We start from the raw sequence: 21,532 nt of genomic DNA on the forward strand, positions 1-21,532 counted from the left end.
CTACCCCAACATTCCAAGCCTATCGCTTGCTTTGCTGTTAGGGTATCCACCATTACCTGTAAAAGGCCTATCGAATCTTGATGTTGCCGGCCGCGAACAGGATTGAATTGGCAGTGGACCGACTCAGTCGCCCTGTTATCTTGCAGGGATAAACAAGTACTCAGCAACTGAAATGTCGGTGTCTCTCTTTTTCTGCCGTTGGGCGGCGTCGTCGTCGTCGTCGTCGTCGCCCTCGTGGTCCCACGGAAATAAGTGGCGCAGGTTTGACAGAGAGCGCATTCTGGTCTTTGTCGTTCGCGTCTCATATCCTCCGCTCTGTCAGCAATGCAACCGCGGTCCCGTCTTGGAGCGTTTCGCCTCCCCGTCAAAGGCATGGTTGGTTTGTCGGTGCCGGCATTGAGCCTCGGCCGGACGTTGCTGTCAGAAGAGGAACACGCCCGAAGCCAACAGCCAAAAAACCGCCGAGGTGCAGTGGACGGACGGGAGAGTGAGAGGCTGTGGAGTCGGCCAGATTCCGGGGACTCTTCACGTCTCCTGCGTCCTAGCGCTCGGCGACAGCGAACGAACAGACTGGCGTCGCGAGGCTGTGGCAAAGAAGAAGGGGAAGAGGGGTGGCCAGCGGGAGCTGGAGCTGGAGCTGCATTGGCTTCCCCCATTGCCAATGCTGCGCAGCGGTTTTGCCTGCTGGGATCCCCGCCACACTTGCACAGAGTACCGCGGCCCTATCCACAGCTCGGGCGAGGCGGCAGGCCCTTCAGCCTGTGGTTTTGATGGTAATATCTCTCAGCACCACAGAAATTCGACCGCAAACGTTGAAGCGCCGTCTTGGGCGGGCCCTCAGAGCAACCTATTTGCAAATGCCAAGCTAAAGCGGTTCCGTAACGGCCACAGTCTCCAGGCTTCTGGGTGTGTTCTGGAGCAGAGCATCGTGGGATTGAGAGTGGAAGAGCTCCACTCGACCGGTTCTCTTGCTGAAGTTTCTGGATCCTCTTCCTGCACAGTGTTCTCAATTCGGCCCAGTTGCCCATCTGGCCTCTGCTTCAAAGAAAGCTTCGCTTCGCGTTGCTTTGGGTACCCGTACGGAGTACGCTGCACGGATCCAGATACAGATACTGGGCCCATTGACCCCTCAATCTCCATTAGAGTGTGGCATCTCGCTGCTGAAGCTCCGGGGCTTCCTCGCAGACATGAGGCGCGGTGGGGTGTCGACGCCGACCTCTGTCGATTTCTCTCACTTGTCAAGTTTTCGGAGCAGATCTTTCATCTGTGGCTGGATTGGGTTTTACTCGTCCAGGAATTGATGGACATTGGCCGAAATCAACGAGAATCGGAGGTTGCACTGCCTGCGTCATATTCAGTGGTTGGAATGACTCGGATTTGGAGACAACTTCTCCACGGACCCTTACAGCACTGCGAGTTATTCCAGAGGACGGAGTACATCTCGGAGTCTTTGCGAACGTTGGAGGAGTGAGTTCAGGCCACGAAACAACGGGTGGCCAATGAGACAAACTCCCGTCCCTCTCTCACTCGGCCGACACGCCAGATCGGCCTGATGGGCCACTGGAAATCCGAACCATAGCGAACCTGACGTATTGGGTTGGAGATTGATTGATTTGTGGCCCCGGAAGAAGCAGCGCTCGAAGGCAGAGCCTGTCGAGATCATCATCTGAGCAAGAGGCTTGAGCAGGACATTCGAGGGTTCGTCATCAAGATGCAGCTACTTGCGACTTTGCGACTTACGGACAAGTTTGGCATGGCTTGTCACTCAAGTCTCAACGGCATCCCGTCCTGTCACCTTGCAAGCGTTGGACGGCGGTCGGGAGCCACAAAGCTGGCGGCGGATTGCAGCGACAACACAAACGCGAGTGACTGTCAGACTCTCCCATGTGGTTGATCACCTCCGCAAATAGCACACCGACGTTGTGCCACACACCCTGCAGCAACCCCGTTGGCAACTGACAGGACGCTTGCTGTGGTTGCTGCAGCTCCAAGACAGCCAGACGACACATCGCCTTCAGCCCGGCAATGTGGACGGTGCACCCATCATCACGGAGGCTGAAGCATGGTAATTTCAGAAGTGGTGTTGGAGGCTGGAGCGCAGCCACCTTCACCCACAAGCTATAACCCACTGTTTGAATGACGGACACTGTCAACCGTGCCAACCACGCGAACAACAAGCAACGAGCCTCGACTGGGGAGGCTGGAGATCGGAGAAGAGGTAGCGAGTCACGGCGATTGGAAATGAACAGCGTTCGTCTGGTCCAGTCAACCAGTGCCAATGGAGGATGAATCCACACAATGTGGAGAGGGCGAGAGAAACAGACAGACCCCGGCTAGATGGCCGAAAGCAGCAATTGAGCAGATGAGCGGTGGGTTTTGGCGCCTTTCCCTATGGTTCAGACTTCAGAATTTCCCCCCGCATCTGCCACGCAGTAAAAGAAAGACAAGAGCAACTCCAGGCGGTACGCTTCGCAGCGGTCTAGCAATACTCGCACCTATGGCCCAGGCCAAGTTCATGCCTCGTGAGCTGATTCATTAGACAACCAAGCAACTCAAGCAGCAGGGATAGCGTTTGCATGCCGCATCAGGTTCGAGTTCGAGACAATTCCAAGAGTCGAGAGTAGTCGAAATGCAACTCTCGTTGCTGGGCCTGGGTCTGGTTTCTGGGTCACGGCCGACTAACATGCAGCAAGTCTGACCTGCCTGTCATCACCAAGAGGGGCACTCAGACCAGGCGTTCCGACGTCGCACAGGACGATTGGGTCCCGCCTATCGCGGTGCACACGCATAAGGTATTCTGCAGGATGGACGTTTGGAGTCCTGGACGGATGAATGGATGCGCGCACGCATCCACGCATCGGGAGGGGAGGGGAGGGGAGGAGGCAGATCGCCGCCAAAGAAGGACTCCTGTCGGGAACAGCATCCTAGGATGGGAATACCCTCAGCAGCACAACCAGCATCAACCTGCTCATTACACCAAAGCTACCGGACACAAGCAAATTACTACACAGTGAATGAATGCAGCCGCAAGGACATCTCCGGACAGCACTATGCCTACTCATAAACAGATATGACAGTTCGACATTTTGCGTACGTACAAGCAATCACAAGATCAAGAGCTCCATGCCCCTGTGAATTCTCGGTTCATTGCCCCCTGCTTCATGCTGGGCGAGCGGCGAGCCGCTCCATCCATGGAAGAAGTGGAGGAAGGATCCCCGAATCCCGATATGCGTTGACGAGCCCGCCTTAGTCGATGCGAGCGAGAGAGCGATACGAGCGGCAGCCGGCAAAAAAACAAAGGCACTCACCAGAGTCCAGATCGGTCTCTGTCCGACGGCCCCTGTCAATGTGTATTTCGGGCCACGGCGGTGACGATGCAGCAACCGCAGCGTGGAAGAGGAGCCGCATCGTGAAGCGGCAATATACATGAACCTTCTTGGACCAACCCAAGAGCAGCTATTACGTTGAGCAAATTTAACTTGCCCACCCTTCGTGTAGGTTGTCGCCGTCGTCACCTAGGCTCTAGCTGTCGGCACTTACAAGCGGACGCCAAAAACGGCCATCGTCTAGAGAGAGAGAAAGACAGAGAGAGTCAAGGCGATATTGCGGTCTTTCTCCGGAGTGTCAAAAATGGCTGGACAACTGGAGCAGTTCGTAACTTCGTACCAGCCAGGCAATAAAGTGACGAGGCGGGAGGGCGACGTCAAGTGGGGTTTTGGAGGGCCATCGTGTCTCAAGGGTTCACCCCGACAGCTTTCTCGCCCACCGCTAATTTACGAGCTACAGGCGCTACAGAAGCATTATTGCTTTTTTCTCTATCCTGTGTTTTATTTTATTTTCTTTGTTTTTTTCTGCTCGCCTGCTCGTCTTCGAAACCCTTGGAACTAGGTAACCTGGTCACTTACTTAGGAAGCTGGGGCAGTTGAAGCCCGTGATCTCGAATGACACGAGCTTGGCCGTCTAGAAGCTCTGCAAAAGAGCCAAGAGCCCCTACGAACTAAACCTTAGAGGAAGGTACAGAGGCCGTTTGTAAGGATAGGTTCGGTATCCCGGGGGCGTTAGCGGCGGCTTGACTGCGGCAAGAAGAAGGAGACTGAGTTGAAGACACGCGAGCAGCCCCGTTGGTCAAGGAGGTTCCCAGCGATCTTCATTCAACGACGTGGGCAGCGCGGGCTAGCGGCGTGGGCCGGGGCATTCGCCTTACGTACAGAATAGCCGCTTCAATTTCAGGGTCCTTTTGGCTTCTGGAAGATTGTAAGCAAAGCTGAAGCAGCGTCGGACCTTGCTTCTCGACTGGGCATGGGGGGGTTAATGGTCACGGACGAGACGAGACGAAGGGAACAATAAGCCGGAGCAGCGCACGGAAGATGAAGCGAGCAGCAGAGACAATGCCGGGGGCCGTGCTGAAAATGGAGCGAAGAAAGAGGGCGAGCCTCGAGGAGGAGGAGGATTGGAGGAGGCTAGGGGAGGAAAGGAGAGGAACCCGCGGGAGGCTTGGAGGGCACTTTCGGAGGAGGGAGTTTCGACTTTCGAGCCACTGTGGAAACATATTCTTCCAGGACCAGAGCCAGAGCCAGAGAGCCAGAGGCACGGGAGGCTATCCGTTCTGCAGTGGCAGTTGGGACGAGACGAGGACTTGGTGGCCCCCGGCGTATCGTCCTGAGTTGGACAAGGGTTCGGACCTCTCTACAGCCAACCACAACCCGGGTAGAAGACCGCTGCCCACCCGGCGACAGGACCAGGGCGGTGGCTAAACCGCTTCCAGGCTAGAGGACGCTTGGCCTACTTTGGCTCTGGGCCTCTTTTTGGCTGTGGCTCTGGCTCTTGTAGCGGTCTTTTCTTGGGAAGGGCCTTCCGGGGGAGGTGGACCACGGCGCGGAATTGGGAGGGGGGAGAGTCTGAAGAGTGAGAGAGAGGGTGAAGTGAGGACGGGGATTCCTTGCAGCGCGAAAGGGCGGTCGCCGCCGTCGCCGCCGCCGCTGCGATGATCGTGGCCGCCGCCTTTGCGCCTCACGTATCCGCGGTCCCAGGGTTGTCGTACCGCGCTCCCTTGACTTACTACTAACCAAGTGGTGGTGTGTGGCCTGAGCTGCTCTCGCCGCGGCTTTTTTGAAGTTTCCCACGGGGACTGTAGTGACCATATAGGTTTACAGTATGCTGCTTTGGTCGCGATATTGTTTTGGCTTGAAGGTTGTATGTATGTGCTGGAGTTGATGAAACTTTAAACTCAGCAACGTGTGGATGTAAGTTGGTAGCGAAACCAGAGAAACGGCGAGGCAAAGCGTTGTGGGCAGAAGAAAGTGACGATGGGCCACCTTTGACGGAGAGAGTACGGTACCGGCGGTATGCACAGAGGAAAGGAAAGCCATGCCGAGAGAAGGTACAGAGAGAGAGAGGCAGAGGGTGTGTGTCTTGTTTACTACTGCTTTCAAGTCTCACGCCCACCATACGTCTCTCAGAGCAGATAGGTACGGATAGAGAGCGAGAGAGACGACGAGAATGAGAGAGAGAGAAAGCAGAGAGTGAGAGGGTGGATGAGAGACACGCCCCCCTTCTCATTCCTCACTCTCTTTCCTGTCTGTACCGTCGTCTACTAACTGCGTATGGTCTGGCACTGGAGGAGAGGAAGAGGGCGGGCAACTCCCTCCGCCAATTGCCGCAGGAATAAATCTAATAGGGAACCCGCTCCCGCATCCCCCCCCCCCCCTCCCCCCTTCCCTTTTCCACCCACCGCCCATAAGATAGTGTACGTACTCTCCTACAGCGCACCCCCCTCCATCCGACTGAATCGCCCTCAAGGCTACTGGGCCTCTCATCCTCACGCCCCCCCTCATTCCGCACCCCCGAGTCTCGTCCCATCCATTTAGACCCCAAGCATCCCGCCCAAACTACTTCACCAATCCGCTCCCCTCCATCGCAACGCACGCATCTTTATCTTGCTGCGATTGCCTACTCACTCACCACTCCCGATCAGGTCATCTTCACCTCACTTACACCTCACATTCACAAGCAAACCCAAAAAGTACGACCTCGTTTGGTGGCACAGCGCATCCTTATCTCTACACCGACAACCACCGTCCAACACAACCACAACTATACCCATACCTCTACTATCCTCTTGGGCACCGCTTCGATCTGCGGTTCACACCAGGTTTAATACCAAGCATTCCCGAACAAACGCGACGCCAATAACCTCGTCCCGCTCTTTTTTTCTAATCACCAAACACTTCGCCGCAACAACTATTCGTTGCTTTTCATCATCGATTCTCACGAGAAATCAACCACGCGCCCTTTCGACTTCCAGCAATCGAGCGCCTTGAACACCTAGGACGCCCTGCATCCTTCACCGTCGAGCTTCACTTACACCAACAATTCCTATAAACCAACCTCACCTCGACTTCGACACAATGGCAACTGACCTCATAATGCCTACCCTCGCCGAGCAGCGCGGCCCCTCCTTCTACCCTCAGGATCGCCCTCACTTCACACACACTCGATCCCACTCCTTCCAAACAGTACCGCAACCGCAGCCCTTTCGCAACCGCACATCACCCTTGAGCACTCCTCACGAAGGCTCTCCCACCTCGCCCAAGTCGTGCCTCACCGAGTCGGTTCGCCCCGTTTACGTGCCCGCCGTCCTCCGCCCAAATCAGCACCACTCCAAGAAGCCGCGCGCTCCCAAGGTTGAGGACCTCGACGGCGAGGATTTGCTCTGCTTGCGCCGCGCCAACAGCAGCTTCATCAGCCTCCCTGGCTTCAGCGTTCTCGGAGCCAAGCTGTCGCGCCGCTCTACCGGTGACAGTGGCAAGGTTATTGACCTCGAGCTGGACCCTGAGCTCTTCCCTGACGTCGCTGGCGAACCCACTCGCAAGCACTGGAAGGTATGTTGGATCTATCACAACAATCTCGCCCATTTGCCTTGAAGTATATAACTAACAGAATTCCAACAGCCCGACTCCGAGTCCATCATGTGCGACGACCCAACTTGCAAGCGCAAGTTCAACGCCCTGAACCGTCGCCATCACTGCCGCCGCTGTGGCAACATCTTTTGCGGCACCCACTCTGGCGAAGCCATCCCTCTGGACGAGGACTGCAACTACAACCCCAGAGGAGTCCTCGCTCGCGCCTGCTTTCACTGCTTCACCGAATTTAAGGTATGGAAGAGCCGTAACGGCAGCCGCAGCGGTAGCGATCAGAGCTCCGACTCCTCTGGCACCCCGTCGAGCCCCATCGTCGCGAGCCCCGTTGCCCCGATGATGCCTGGCATGCTTCCCCCTACCAAGGGCCCCGAGGTAGCTGCTAGTGTTCCTCGCGACTGGAACTGGAGCACATTCTAAATGTACACTGTACATTGGAGACGACAAAGAAAGCACAAGGGTGTTCTCGCACCCAGTGGATTACGACTCACGGCCTTAATGAAGAGCGAAACAATAGAATCATAGACTTACTCACACGACGGTGGCGATTCTCACTAGCCGCCCCGACGACACCAGACATGGAGAGTCACCAACACACCCCTTCGACTCACACACCAATACCCATTAATGGACTGCACCATGCGTCACCCATTATCACTTTCATCCGCAATAGAACGCCTCATCGGTTTTCGAGCCCTGCCGGATTGGCTTGGACTCTGTTTTGCATTTACAGCGTGGCGTTGGACGGACACTCAAAGACTCGGATTTGGCTTTGCCAAACTCCCCTCATATCAATCGCATATGGAAAAGGGTTGCTTTTACGGGAAAGCGATACAACCGGGCTCTTAATTTTCAACACTCCAGTTTCTACGGAGTTTTAGCGGCATACCCCTCTGAAGGCTTATACCCTGATGTGACGGCCACATGCTTTTCGCACCGCGTACTCGGATCTCCATCCGGGGGTATGACTATCCTACACCTGAGATTGGGGGAGAAGAGACGAGAGGGCGGAGCAAGTCGGCCGAACGCCTTCATGGATCGGCGTTGCGTGTATTTAGAGTTGCCGTCACCGTATTGGTTGATGGTTCGGAGATCCAGAGAGGGGGGATGGTGGGAAACAACCTGGACGGAGCGGACGCGCAGCCAACCTTGTTCGCGCTGGCGGCCGAGTCCAGCCGCTTTTGCCTCTCTCACTCTTCCGAGGTCTCGGAAGAAACAATACAAACAATTGCAAACAAACTCTCCCATTGACTCTAAACGTTGGCTCGTCGGTGACTTGTGATTTAAGTCATGTATGTGATACATGTTCGAGGGAGTGACTGTTGAGTCTGTTTTGTCTTGACTTTGGCGGCCGGAGCTCTATGGTATCTCGCGTGCTGATACAGATGATGAAGACGTGCGGCAACATTGCTACCATAAAAACAAGGGTGAGTATGCTACCAGGATATGAGAGCACCGTGGACCCCGGTGCGCTTACTCCTGGAAGCCCAGAGGCTGGTTGAACTAGTGGTCGGATGAGTACCAATCACCAGGCCTTCAACCGTTTTGGTCTCAGTACTATTCTCTCATATGATGGCCTACGAGGATGAGAATCAGGAGGTGTTTGTCATCGGGAGTGGGAGTGGTCTTTTTGAATATTCTCTGCTGAATGGGACACGAGCGTTGAAAAGTGGTGTTATCAAGGTCCTGCGAGCTCTACGGTTCCCGTGTCTACTAATTAGAAGGACTCTCCCATAGGTTTCTAGGTGTTATCACATGAGTAAAGTCTTTCCCGGTCTCAACTTCACGCGATGCTGACCGAGAGGCCTAATGAATTGTCTTTCTGTCGGTTTAGGCCATGACAACGGGATTCCTTAGTCACGCTCTATACACCCCTTTCCTAAGGTTATGGCAGCTGCTGCCTGCAATTAGTAAACATTCATGATGTCTCTCTATTTGCGAGCCGGGAACATTCGTAACACCGCTTTCGATACTTGACTCACCGCCCAACGGTCAGATGTCGTTGACCTGTGCGGAGTAAAATCGGTCAGCCATAGGTCGTGTGCGGTGTAAGGCAGGTCGTCGGTCGTTGGTGGTGGTGGGTGGTCATCATTCTTGAGCCGAAGGTAGCCTAGCGTTCTGCATTGAATCGAACGTCGGACCTCGACGGGTCGTTTCCTCTGGTGATCTTGTTGTCTCTTTTCTTGCTGTCTGTATGACTGCTCGCATTTTCCTTGTCCCATTCAATTAATTTGTTTCGAATTTCCCACGTGTGGCTGTGCTGCTGATATTTTGATGTCTTCTTCCTCGCGAGATTCATCGGTATCTGCGAGTTGGGTGGAGAGAGTGTTCCCGGATAGGCTAAGCCCGACCTGGGAGCTTCAGTAGCATGTGAGGAAATGCAAGATGCGAGGCCCAGATATCCAGCTAGGAGAGGCGGTCACGGTGAGCAAGAAGAAGAGGAGGTGAGGCCAAACACACACCTATAGTAAGGTAGCCCCCGCGCCTGCTGCGGTTCGATTTAGCTTGAGAGGGAGCTTGGGGAAAGAAGAAACTAGGCGAGAGGCTAGCTCCTGGGTGCCTAGGAGCTTGGATTAACGACGAGAGGAAGGGGGGTGTATGCATGTGTAGTACGTGTACCTAGGGCGATTTGAGTGTGTGCTTTGTATGATTCATCGCCGTAAGCGTCGTCGTGATTCGTCTACCTGGATCTCGCCGCCCTTTTCTCCAGCACTGCTAGGTAGATGACTCTGCAGGGCCGTTGTTGGCCTGGCTTGTGGCGGCAAGGGAATTGTTCGAGTTAGGTATGGGATTTTGGTTTGCTGGTACCTTGAGAGCCTCCCATGCCGTGGCCACTTCACTTCTTCCAGAGCTACTGTCTTCGAGTCTGCTCGTCGCAGGCGAACATGACGAAGTGAGTGAAAGCTAGGTATCGTTCCAAGTAGTCAGGTGTGTTCCCATGTGTCCAGGACGCGAATATGAGTTAAAAACACTACTACCTATTTCCAAATCAGCACGACCTTGATTGGGATACAATACATGACGGAGGCAAAGTCGCACAAGGTTGGACGAAAGCAGCGGACATCGAAAACGATCAGCAAAGGGCTAATGGAAATCCCCACCCCCGAGAATCCACAATCCCATGGGTTCCCCAAGATAGACTTGCTTGGTTCCTTCTTGCCCTAGTTTATCTTCCCAATTCATACAAGGCAGTGCCTATTCCGGACGGGCGTTATGCGCGAGTCGAAAAACGAAACGTTGTACCCTATGAACGAGCTCTCCGCAGACAAGCAGGGCGTTCGATACATCTTGCCACACAAGATGAGTACGTTTCGAGCTTTTTGCGCCTCATCGTATTGTAAAGCCTTTTTTTAATCTGTTTCCAGAATCCGGATCATAACTTGAGGTTGACTAAATAACATATTCATTTACCTATGCACTGCGCTTGGAATGGAGTCAGGGCGCAAAAAGGGCAAACAAGAGCTACATGGCGTGTAGAGAACGAGGCTTCGCAGTAATTCAATAATGCAATCTATTATTCGGAGACAGAGAGAAACTCGCTTCAGGGTTCAGTGGCGAATTCGACTCTCTCGTATCGTGGCCGAACCCGTTTCTGGAAGACCAACGACGACTACCTTGCCCACACGCCCCGGATACCAGAAATACGTGTGGCATTGGTCTAGTTGACAATCTTCAGCAATCGTTTCGATTTACACGCATTCATCAGTACCGTAGAGAACTCATCAAACATTTCAACTTGGCGACTCATTTGAAGCAGCTCTCATGCAGCGCGACGTGGTCGTACGGTTTCACTCGAAACCACTACGACTGACTCACACATCCAGAGACAACTTGCCCCAGAAAACCCAGAGACAAACAGCCAAGAGATCGACAAGGTGGATATGCGGGTGAACAAAAAAGAGAGAGGAAAGGCTGAACACGGCATACTAATTTTGGTACGTCTACCACCCCCCCTTCCTCTCCCCTCCTTCCGACCACATCGGAGTGAGCTCCGGTTTTGGCCCCCACCGCATCCGGAAGACGACAAAAATGCGGAGAAGATGGTCCGGCTGATCGGACCCGAGAGTTCGGGTCTGTATCCCATAATTTCGCCGCCACCGCGTCGTCACACGAGGTGGCTTTCCCCCTTTTCCCCGTTCCGGGAATGTTGTACAATTATGCTTCTACACCCCGGATGTGAATGATGGAAATCCTGATAAATACATTTCCTAGGCCGTAAATTCGACCTGACACCTCTTCAACAAAAACCAATATGCACGAAAATATTTAACATGTAAAATTTCATATTGATGATGGCTATACATACTTGCACCGGATGGATGACACCCGGCTCGCACTATTTACCCTATGCGCAAAATGCAAGACACTAGACGGTCACGACTAGATAACGAGCGCTCCGGGTGATGCGAATGCTTTACCCCAATCATGTTTTCCCAGCTCAAAACGCCGTTGAATCAAACCCAATGCCGCCTCCACGAGAAGACCTCTTTCAGGCTTCTCTTCCAGCCGTGTTTCCCCCTTTCCCCTTTTCCAATTACGTCCTAAATTCAGGACCGATCCATGCGTGCCAACTTTCGCTAGTGCTTGGCCTTGCCGTTACCAGCGCGCTTGGGGCTGCCCTCGACGTTGTACGAGGCAGAGCCGTTGTAGATTTCGCGGTTGACCTCGCGGGCGGCGTCCCAGCCAGCCTTCTCCGCAAGAGTAACATTGCTCTCACGGCGGGCCTTGCCCTTACCCTTGGGTGCGGCGGTGCTGCGGCGGATGTAGCTGCGGATGAAGAACATGACGAACAGGTAGGTGAGCGGTGCCAGGTACAGGACGTTGAGCCAGATGGCAAAGGTCTCGCCGCTGGTGGTAACGCAGGGCTGGGTGACGAAGATGGTCTCAGCAACAAAACCGGGCTGAGGGGGGGCAGCAGCGGCGGCGGCGACGGAGACAGCGGCAGCCTCCTCAGCGACCTTAGCAGAGGCGCCGAAGACCATGTCCTTAAGAGCCTCAAAGGCGCCAGTTGCGGCAGTGGCAACGGTCTCGGCGGCGGTGCTGGTGGAAGACTGGGTGATAGCATCGGCACCCTTCTTGGCAGTGTAGACAGTCACGGGGACGGTGTACGAAACGAAGGAGTGGGCCATGGCGTAGGTAGCTCCGACAAGGAACTGGGTGATCTGGAGAGTGGTGAGGGTTCGCTTGATGGCCATGGGGACGCGGATGTTGAAAGCGGTGATGGTGTAGTAGGTGTACTAGACGACTGTTAGCAACACTTCAGTTGAGCAAAATAGGCGCAAAACTTACCATCATGGCATGGATGAAGGAGTTGACTAGGACAAACATCCAGATAGGGGCGGACATGTAGCGCATACCAGCCCACATGCACATCATGGCACCGGCGTGGTGGTAGGTCTGGAGGGTGGAGCTGAGCTTGCCCTTGGCGAGGATGATGAAGGTGTCAAGGACCTCGTAGAACTTGCTCAGGTAGAAGATCCAGCCGTAGAAGGCGAGTCCCTCATTCCAGATTCTGCCAGTGGCCTCGCGGCTGGGGCGTCCATCAAAGCCAAGAGCGTTGTTGCCGGTCAAGCTGGACCAGTAACCGACAGTCTCGTTGTAGACGGTGGCGGCACCGAAGCCTCCGTTGCCGTTGAGCTGGCAGAAGCTGTCGGCAGTGGCAGCCAGACCATTGGGGCCAAAGGGGCTCACAACGCTCCTACGCATGCCGCCGAGCATGCCCCAGAAGGTCCAAGCCGAGTAGACGGCGAGGAAGACATTGTGCAAGACGACAAAGGCGAAGAAGGGCTTGGTCTTGCTGATTCCCCAAGGCTTACGGTTGGTCGAGTTGTTGTACTTGTTCAGGAGCTTGACGGTGACGGCGTAGAGAGTGGCAATGGTGATGGGCACTCTGGGGTCAAGAGCGGCGGTGAAGATATTGTCGGGAATTTGGACCGGAGGGGCTGCGGCGATGGACCCGGGGAAAGGTGGGGGAATGGCCATATGCGCGCCATCGGGCGGGAAGGTGAAGAGGGAGGCGGACGGGAGCTCGCCGAGCACGGTGACGCCGGCCATGGTGGGGGAGCTTAATTGACCAATTGAGTCGGGGCTTGGTTTTTTGGAAAAAGTTGCGGTCCCGCCAATGCTAATTGCTCGGGCGTTGGGGAATTTGCTGAGTCGTGGCAATTGGAGTGACAAGCTAAAAGCAAGCTAGACACACAATGCACGCACGTTCGAAAGTCGTTCTTGACAGTAATGTCTCGGCACGAAGACTGACAGCTGTAGTGCTAACACACACACACACACACACGCAGGTATTGGGTCGATGGTGGAAGAGACGGTAGTCGGTTCGATCGTCGAGCGACTGGTATGCGGTCCGGTCCAGAAGAGGTGGTGGACGAACGTGGGAGAGAAGAGAGGACGAGAAAGAGACAGAAGGAAGCTCTGTTTCTCTGAAGGGAGTGGCACAGAGAGATCTGGCGAAAGAGAAGGCTTGAGACAGAGGCCAAGACAACGTTCCAGTCCGACGAGGGTTTGTCGAAGGAGACGAGAGTGTGCCGGGTGAGCTTGGGACAGAAGAGGAGAATAGAGAAAGAAGAAAGAACAGCAGAGACGACAAGGTCAATGCGAAGGGATCCTCGAGGTCTTAATATGGGGAAGGGGAAGGTTGAAATTCTGGATGAGAGAGTGTGTGACCCGTCACCCAGAGAGAGAGGAGTGGATAATGTGCTGGGACTAAGACCAGCGGCTCCTCCCCTCCCACCTTTTCCTCTTGCCTTACCTTACGGATACCGTGCCTTGCCTTCCCCTTCGTCAACACCCCTCCACCCTGGTACACCAAGTACCAAGTATATATTTGTATGGACGGATACGTAGCTTCGGGTGAAATGATGGATCTGGCGGGGAGTGTGTCTTGATCAGGAGTCACTCAGCAGTCAGGGAGAAAGCGGGAAAGAAGTTTGTCTCTTTTGCTCGGGCTTTAGTCATAAGCAATGCTGCTGAGGCCAAGGCGCAACGGCAAGAGAACGGATCAGATGCGAGGCGAGACGAGGTGATGCAAGTCAAGACCATACAAAAAGCGCACGCACGTCAAGTTTCTGCTTTAGGATAGTTGAAAAGCACAACGGGAGGTGTCAGGTGCGGCACGGCCAACGGCAACGGTAAGGTGGCCGGTTGTCTCTGCTCCAGACCATAGCTAAGGTAGAGTCTGGTGAGTTCGGTGGAAGATGAGGTATCTGATGTCGTGGTGTATTGTCTTGCGGCTTGCCTTGTCATGTCTCGTCCTGCTCACACTAGTTTCTCAATGCTATGCGACGTTGAAGCACGTACTGCTCATGTACCTCACACACTTAACCATGCACTTACTCTCACGACTTCTCTTGCAAGCAACATACAAGAAGGACTAAGGTCCAGAAGAATGAAGGTGAAGTCTTGGAAAGATCCAGGTATCGGTGAATTTGGAAGCTCGAGATCCAACGTGCCTTCCTTCGTTCCTCCTCCCTCCTGCGTGGGAATACATCACGTAAGGTACCTGACCTTGGGTGACTTTAGGTACCTCACCGAAGTACCTGACAATAACGGACGGAGCAAAACCCAAAAATGCCGGGAAAATGCAAGCGCACCTGGCCCTCGCCGCCTTCCTGAAGTCGCAAGTCTCTCGTGCGCGCTTGCCCGGCTTGTCGGGTGGCCGCGGGAGGTACTACTCAATGTGGAATCCACCACTGACATCCGCAGCCTTCGATTCGACACAGCAGGTCCTGCCAAGCTTCAAGAGGCACATCTTCTTTCCGTTCTTCCTCACCAGTGACCAGCTGTCTGGAGACAAAAAACCGGGGCCTACAGAGTAGGTATCCATTCGTACGTGAGTATCCCGTCTGTACCTCCACTCCTAGTGTTGTGGATACTTGCTGGGTACACCAACATTGAACATTGTTGAGAGACACATGAATAACACCTTCAAGCTCGACAACGGACGAAAGGCACCGCAAAACCATCACCGGTTTACGTTAAGGCAAACGGCCTCGACCATATTGGCACTACTGGATGGATGGATGGACGGGGTTGGGTTCGGTTCGGTTCCATCTTCTCATCCAAGCTCAACTTGGTCCAGAATGACCAAACCCTCACTTTTTTGCCTCGGCTTCTTTCGACATCATCCTTGTTCCGTCCTTAAAGCCCATCCTGGCGCCCGAGGCATGGGGGCATTTGTAGGATGGGCCCGAGCAACGCCAAAGATACAAGCTGCTAAGAACAAGGGCGGGGTGGGAACCAACAGCTTGAGCCTTGAAGAAGACGACGAGTCGACAATCGTTCTTGCCAATTTGCGACTGACTAGACGGCGATATGGCAACGCCGAAATGCGTCTGCGAACGGGTTTTCACGCCCGGAGCAAATGTCCCAGAAGGGTTCAACCAATTAAGCATCGCACGTTGGACGAAGCAAAAAAGCCTTTGCGCCGCGGCGCCCCGTATCAGTACGTCTGGTCTGTACGATACTTCGCAGCCTTTCACCCACCGATTCGCGCAGTTCGTCAGGCGCTTTGAAACGGTTGAAAAGCTGCGACATGGATCTTGCTTGGGCACGTTGCCGGAACCCATTGCCCAGCCCAGAGTCCCAGACATTTGTCTTTCCGACAACGGCAATGGCGCATTGGGAGCTTTGGACACCAGCTCCAACTCTATTTCCGGGACATGGCCACGGCTTCCTCTCGCCGGCCCAATCTCGACACCTCTGTTGGCATTATCAGAGCTCGCAGTGGCACTCGCTGTCTTGCGCTCAGTCAGTGCCCTCAGGTCACGCTACGTTGGACGTTATGCGATGGCTACACGAGAGATCACCAAGAGATCAATGTTGGGCAAGGCCCGCAAACACAACCGACTCTGACGAACTCCCATCGGGGGCTCCGAACTCCCGACGGGTGTTGGACTTGATAATCGCGAGTCTAGTAGTCAAGTCTGCGCAACGCAATTCTCATCCTGGAGGCTTGCAGCCGGGTTGTCAGGGGGCCGTGGCCATCGTCGTCCTTCTGGAAGCCCAGGCTGACCCTCCTTGCAAGTTGCCCCTGGTCCGTTGTGGGTGGTAAGTGGGGGATGCGACAGGTACTTTTCATCGTTGACACTTTGTCTGATAACGTCAACGTGAGCTTTTTGCATAGTACACTAACGCGCATGAAGTAGTCCACGTCACGAATCATCAAGTGCCCATCCGCCGTGGAGCATGGCTACCCGACCTTCGTCCTTTTTGTTGGGGGAACGCTAAGCCCAATTCTGTCAATCTTCTCTTCATCGTATCGAAGTTTTTTTTTCTTCCCTTTCTTTGATGATTTCCACTACTACGGACGGTCTTGCTGGTAAGGACCCTCTTTCTCCCGTTATCTAATCATCACGAAGTCGCTGGATGACCATCATTTGACATGTGAGCGACAAGGGCCTTGATCTTCACGGTCCCCCGTGCTTCTCAAAGCGGAACGCGACCATGATTTCGTCATTTGTCGATGATGAGATTGTCACACGAGCTCGGAGCAGACAGCCTACTCGGCCGGAATGGACAAGAGTGTATTGCTTGATGACAACAAGGCTGGCTGGTACGAATCCGAAGTACATCTTGAAGCCTCAGCTTGGAGTCTCAACCTGCACAGATATAACATAATGCGCTGGTGGTAACACTCACACGACAGTCTTTTGCGCACCTCTCGTGGCTCTTTACAGTACAGTCGTTTACAGCAAAGCTGTCTCCAGTAATACATCTTCGTACTCACGGTGGCCTACCACAGTTACAACACGGAAATCAGCCGACTAGGAAGAGCTTGCTGGCTTACGCGCCTTGTTCGCCGTCAGTCAACAATTCTTCACAGATCGACTCTCACATGCATTTTTCAAGTCGTTCTCGTCTCCTTTCCCCAACAAATTCGGCTTCAAAGGCAAACCCCGGCCCCAGCTTCCCCTTTGAACCCTCTTGGCCGCCAGACCGCCCATCGCCAGATGACACCCAGCCCCCCTTGCACGGATGGAAAGACCCGCCGCTGGACCCTGAAAAGTGCCCACGTCTGGTTTAGCCGCGACCTGTTGCTGCAGGTCTGAGGGGGAACCAATCTTGCATTTTTGGCCACCGTACCCACCGGGCCACGTCCGCCTGCTGTCAGTGTCAGGTCGATTCGCCGCTTACAACTCCGCTCGCCCGGGCACGCAGACCCCCGGAGAAGTCGGCGGTGCCACGCGCTAGACCCGATGCGCCACCGGCAGTCGGACCCGGGTGCCCTGGGGCCGGGCTGCGCCGTTTCTCTCTAGCGCCGGACCGGGCACTGGTTCCTTGGCTTATGCGTCGGCGCAGCACACGGTGCCGGGTGTCTGCAAGTTGCCAGCCGTGGATTGGAGCGGCTGTGCTTGAGACGGAAGAGGCGGCGGGCCACCAAATACCGGGCCCGGTGACGACCAGTCTGGCGCCCACGAGGCATACAGCTTTTGCAGACATTCGATTCTGGCACTGCTAGTTGTGATTCTCCGACTGAAGCTCGTGGCCATGCCAACGAATCGTCCGATTTCGATCGCATCCCAATAAACAACTTCACAACAAGGCCAGCTGAGAAACATATGTGTTTTCTTGCCCGTTTCAATCAGTCCATGCGAGCCGAGGCTCAATGCTTCCCGGCCGAATCGCTGAGACGCATCATCGATCTGCCCCACAATCTAAGAATCTCACCCCAAGCCACGGTAACGTACGATCTGCAGCAGTCAACCCAGCATCATTCCTGTTGATATCGCTGTGCACTTTCAAGGTGAACGGGCGGGTCCGACGATCTGACCATCATCTGGGGCCATGGTGGCTGAAATATCGACAAACATAAGCTCGCGGCTGTGTCGTTTCAAGACTCAGACGCTTGGGAAGTCTGAACATGAGGCAACACGTGCAGCAACCGCGTCTCTCTTCCTTCGACAATTGACATCGCGTGGTGCATCTCTTTGCTCCCATTATAGTGCTGCTTCATGCAGTGGGATGCCGTGAATATGGCGTCGAAAGGACCTTTGGTTTGATGATGACTGATGAAGAAACTATCGGGTTCCGACGAGGGCTCGTTACGATCGAGCCAAAGTCCCCGTTCCCCGCATCAAGCAGCTTCTCTTGATTCCCCGTTCCCGCACTACGCCACTCGCGCCCGGGTTGAGAGGGTTACATGCGCCCAAGTGCCGCTCAGTAGCGCCATACCCCGCCAATGCAGAGAGTAAGCTGCACATCTAGAGGTGTTGACAGCTCTGCTGGCCAGGTCCGGTGGGGGGAATCATAGGTCCGAGACTCCTCCTTGAGGGATTCTGCAACCACAAACAAAGAGACGGTTCAGAACTAAACATGACGGCCAATCTTTAGCCGCAAAGCTGGCGGTTGACTGAATGTTCGACCACCCCAATAGCATACCGGATCGGGAATAGGGTCCCATCCGCCTGAGGAGACCGCCACAGCGAAAGAGAGAGAGAGTCAGAGAGAGGAGATGGTTATGGAGAGATCCATTGAGATGCTTCGTCGCACAGACCCCGCATCCATGGCAAACACGAACCCCTGCAGCACCACCATGCGAGCAGCAGGGGGCTGCCAACGACGACTCGTTTTCCCGTTGCCTTCCCACCCACACATCCTGACATCAGTTGAGCATGAGCTTCCGAGGTGCCTTTTCATCGCTCATGTGTCAATTGGGACTATAGCTAACTCCAAAGCTGCCCCTCATCCGACTTTGCGTAACTTTGTTATTGTCATTGTTCTTCTACCCCTTCTTATAGCCATTTCTACGTTGTATCGCGTTGTACCACCGAACTGTTCAATTTGATTACTATTCTCATCTTTCTGTGTTTACTTACCATCTCAATCCACTTCATCATGGCTACTCTGCCAAAGACTATTCCTGGCACCGCCGTCGAGCTCCAGCTTCCGGCGCTGCCGACCACCGACTTTTGGAACGAGACTCAATGGACCGTTCTGATGTCCTTGCTTGAGGCGGTCCTCCCGCCCATCTCACGACCGGCGACTCTCACAGACACGGCAAGCCAGATCCGAGTGTCCGATGCAGAATATGCGGCTGCGCTCCAACTCGCCCAGAACACAATGAAGAAACCGCCTTCTGAGGAAAAGTTCCAGGAGTACATGGCGCACAATCCCGCAAAGGAACCCAAATTCATCGAGAGCATCACCAGGACACTGGCGGCCCTGCCTTCCGGCGCGCAACGTCAACTCGGTGGCGCAATGGGCGCTCTTGGGTAAGTGATGGGCCATGAACGCCACCACGATGCTTCACTTTTGATCTTCACCGTGAACCAAAACTGACCAAACTAACAGTACGCGCGCCGGCACGTTGTTTCTCACTGGGTACTGGACCCCAGTTCACCTTCAACCCATAGAAGTTCGTGAGCAAATTTTGAAGGCTTGGCAGACGTCCAGGCTCCCCACAATCAGGGTTCTATCAAAGTCAATATGTCTCCTGGCGCAAAAGGCCGCCGTGCAGACCAATCCTTTATTCATAGAGTTGACGGACTATATCGACATGCCGGACTTCCAGACGCACGGCGAGGGCTTCGACTTCAACTTTATGCAATTCGAGTCGACTGGCGAGCCAGCCGTCGTAGAGACCGACGTCGTCATCGTCGGATCGGGCTGCGGAGGAGCAGTCGCTGCCAAGGTCCTGGCCGAGGCCGGTCACAAGGTCCTCGTTGTCGACAAGTCGTACTACTACACCCCGAGCCAGCTGCCCATGTCCCAGGATGCCGGCTGCTCGTTCCTGTACGAGAACGGAGGCTTCATCACCAGCGATGACAACTCGCTCAACATGGTCGCCGGCAGCTGCTGGGGCGGCGGTGGCACCGTCAACTGGAGCGTCAGTCTCCAGACCCAAGGGTTCGTCCGCAAGGAGTGGTCTGAGCAGCGCGGCCTGCCATTCTTCACCTCGCCCCAGTTCCAAAACTGCCTTGACAAGGTCTGCGATTTCATGGGCGTCAGTACCGACAAGGTCCGCCACAACCACCGCAACCAGGTGCTGCTGGACGGGTCCCGGAAGCTCGGATGGCACGCCGCCACGGCCCCGCAGAACACCGGCGGGATGGAGCACTACTGCGGGCAGTGCCACCTCGGCTGTGGGTCGACTGAAAAGCAGGGGCCAACCGTGAGCTGGCTGCCGGCAGCGGCGGGATCTGGAGCCAAGTTTATCGAGGGCTTCGAGGTTGAGAAGGTCACCTTTGACGAGACCAGCGGGTCCAAGCGAGCGACGGGCGTAGTTGGAAAGTGGGTTTCGAGGGGAGCCAACGGCAGCACCAGCGCGGCTTTGGAGCAGCGGACCACACGACAGGTTGTTATCAAGGCCAAGAAGGTTATCATGTCGGCTGGATCAGTTTCGAGCCCCTTGGTGCTGTTGAGAAGCGGTTTGACGGTAAGTAGATGATGTCGTCCCTCTACTGCGCTCTCACACGATTACGCTGCTAACGTTGGATACGTTTAGAACCGACACCTCGGTCGTAATCTCTATGTCCATCCCTGCAATTTTGTAGGAGGCTACTGGAAGGAGGACTGCAAGCCATGGGAGGGTGAGTCACTCAAAATACATCGCAAATCCATATGTTCTGGTTGCTGACGTGAAGTGAACACAGGCGGTATCATCACGAGTTACTGCTCCTCATTCGAGGACCTCGACAAGGCCGGTCACGGTGTGAAGCTGGAGCCTACTTGCATGATCGTACGTCCCAAATCTAAATTTTGTAAACCAATTTATTCTTTATTCACTAACACATTCACAGCCTTACGCAATCCTGTCCAGCATGCCCTGGCACTCTGGCCTCCAGGCCAAGCTCAGCGAGCTCCGCTTCCGCCACTTTGGTGCCTTCATCTCCCTCACCCGCGACCGCGACCCCGGCCGCGTGTACCCGGACCCCATCTCCGGCCGCCCCCGCATCGACTACGTCGTCTCCGACTTTGACCGCGCGAACACCCTCGAGGGCGTCGTCGCCCTCTGCAAAATCTGCTACGTTGAGGGCGCGACGGAGATTCACGCCGGTCTGCCCGGTCTCGAACCCTTTGTCAAGGAGGACCACGCCGAGCCTCCCTCAAAGGAGAAGGAGACGGCAGCCGCGTCGTCTTCGGCTTCGGACAGCGGCGACGAGGCGATCCTCGACGGCGTCAACGATCCCAAGTTCGTCGCGTGGCTTGATAAGTTGCGTAGGGTGGGCAACGCGCCGCCCGTGGCCATCTTTTCGTCTGCGCACCAGATGGGTACGTGTCGTATGGCGCCTAACGAGGACGAGGGCGTGGTGGGACCCAAGGGTCATGTTTGGGGCACGGAGAATCTGTTTGTCGCGGACGCGAGTGTTTTCCCTAGCGCCAGCGGGGTGAATCCCATGATTACGAATATGGCGATTGCAGATTGGATTGCGATGAATGTTGGGAAGGAGATTAAGGCTGAGTTTTCGTAGAGTGGGGGGAGTACTATAGTTTCTGGGGATGGAGAGGATTTTTAACGAGAGAGTAAGTGGGGGACTCAAGTGAGATTGTATAAAAGATGAAGGAGACAGAGACAGAGAGAGAGAGAGAGAGAGAGAGAGAGAGAGAGAGAGAGAGAGAGAGATTGGCGGAGTACATTTTATTGTAGCTATACCCAACTCCCATAA

At 54.8% G+C, this 21,532-nt stretch overlaps 6 protein-coding genes across 6 annotated transcripts; 4 read left to right on the top strand and 2 right to left on the bottom strand.

Moving 5' to 3' along the window:
• Positions 1-172: 172 nt before the first annotated feature.
• Positions 173-2,059, top strand: CLUP02_03362 (uncharacterized protein; the record flags this gene model as incomplete). Its single annotated transcript, XM_049282385.1, has 4 exons — positions 173-379; positions 425-1,467; positions 1,672-1,871; positions 1,941-2,059. 4 exons carry the CDS (start codon positions 173-175, stop codon positions 2,057-2,059), a joined length of 1,569 nt encoding a protein of 522 aa, XP_049139528.1.
• Positions 2,060-2,678: 619 nt separating this feature from the next.
• On the bottom strand, positions 2,679-3,408 carry CLUP02_03363 (uncharacterized protein; the record flags this gene model as incomplete). The annotated part of the gene is made up of 3 exons (XM_049282386.1): positions 2,679-2,924; positions 3,005-3,054; positions 3,309-3,408. The coding sequence occupies 3 exons, from the start codon at positions 3,406-3,408 to the stop codon at positions 2,679-2,681; spliced, it is 396 nt and encodes a 131-aa protein (XP_049139529.1).
• Positions 3,409-4,367: 959 nt separating this feature from the next.
• Positions 4,368-4,754, top strand: CLUP02_03364 (uncharacterized protein; the record flags this gene model as incomplete). The annotated part of the gene is made up of 1 exon (XM_049282387.1): positions 4,368-4,754. The coding sequence occupies one exon, from the start codon at positions 4,368-4,370 to the stop codon at positions 4,752-4,754; it is 387 nt and encodes a 128-aa protein (XP_049139530.1).
• Positions 4,755-6,407: 1,653 nt separating this feature from the next.
• Positions 6,408-7,545, top strand: CLUP02_03365 (FYVE zinc finger; the record flags this gene model as incomplete). Its single annotated transcript, XM_049282388.1, has 4 exons — positions 6,408-6,881; positions 6,951-7,292; positions 7,358-7,377; positions 7,443-7,545. The coding sequence occupies 4 exons, from the start codon at positions 6,408-6,410 to the stop codon at positions 7,543-7,545; spliced, it is 939 nt and encodes a 312-aa protein (XP_049139531.1).
• A 3,949-nt stretch (positions 7,546-11,494) lies between these two features.
• CLUP02_03366 (GNS1/SUR4 family protein) lies at positions 11,495-14,171 on the bottom strand (the record flags this gene model as incomplete). The annotated part of the gene is made up of 7 exons (XM_049282389.1): positions 11,495-12,154; positions 12,207-13,068; positions 13,128-13,183; positions 13,207-13,348; positions 13,425-13,571; positions 13,683-13,792; positions 14,019-14,171. 7 exons carry the CDS (start codon positions 14,169-14,171, stop codon positions 11,495-11,497), a joined length of 2,130 nt encoding a protein of 709 aa, XP_049139532.1.
• A 28-nt stretch (positions 14,172-14,199) lies between these two features.
• CLUP02_03367 (GMC oxidoreductase) lies at positions 14,200-21,337 on the top strand (the record flags this gene model as incomplete). The annotated part of the gene is made up of 24 exons (XM_049282390.1): positions 14,200-14,403; positions 14,462-14,579; positions 14,631-14,739; positions 14,789-14,807; positions 14,834-15,257; positions 15,301-15,688; positions 15,756-15,960; positions 16,051-16,182; positions 16,323-16,517; positions 16,573-16,720; positions 16,776-16,969; positions 17,044-17,103; positions 17,183-17,319; positions 17,386-17,605; positions 17,671-17,714; positions 17,806-17,841; positions 17,942-18,114; positions 18,157-18,225; positions 18,320-18,551; positions 18,665-19,138; positions 19,218-20,301; positions 20,371-20,455; positions 20,519-20,604; positions 20,666-21,337. 24 exons carry the CDS (start codon positions 14,200-14,202, stop codon positions 21,335-21,337), a joined length of 5,508 nt encoding a protein of 1,835 aa, XP_049139533.1.
• Between the last annotated feature and the right edge of the window lie 195 nt (positions 21,338-21,532).

The sequence above is a fragment of the Colletotrichum lupini genome, chromosome 2, assembly GCF_023278565.1.
Source record: "Colletotrichum lupini chromosome 2, complete sequence".
In the NCBI taxonomy this organism is placed as follows: domain Eukaryota; kingdom Fungi; phylum Ascomycota; class Sordariomycetes; order Glomerellales; family Glomerellaceae; genus Colletotrichum; species Colletotrichum lupini.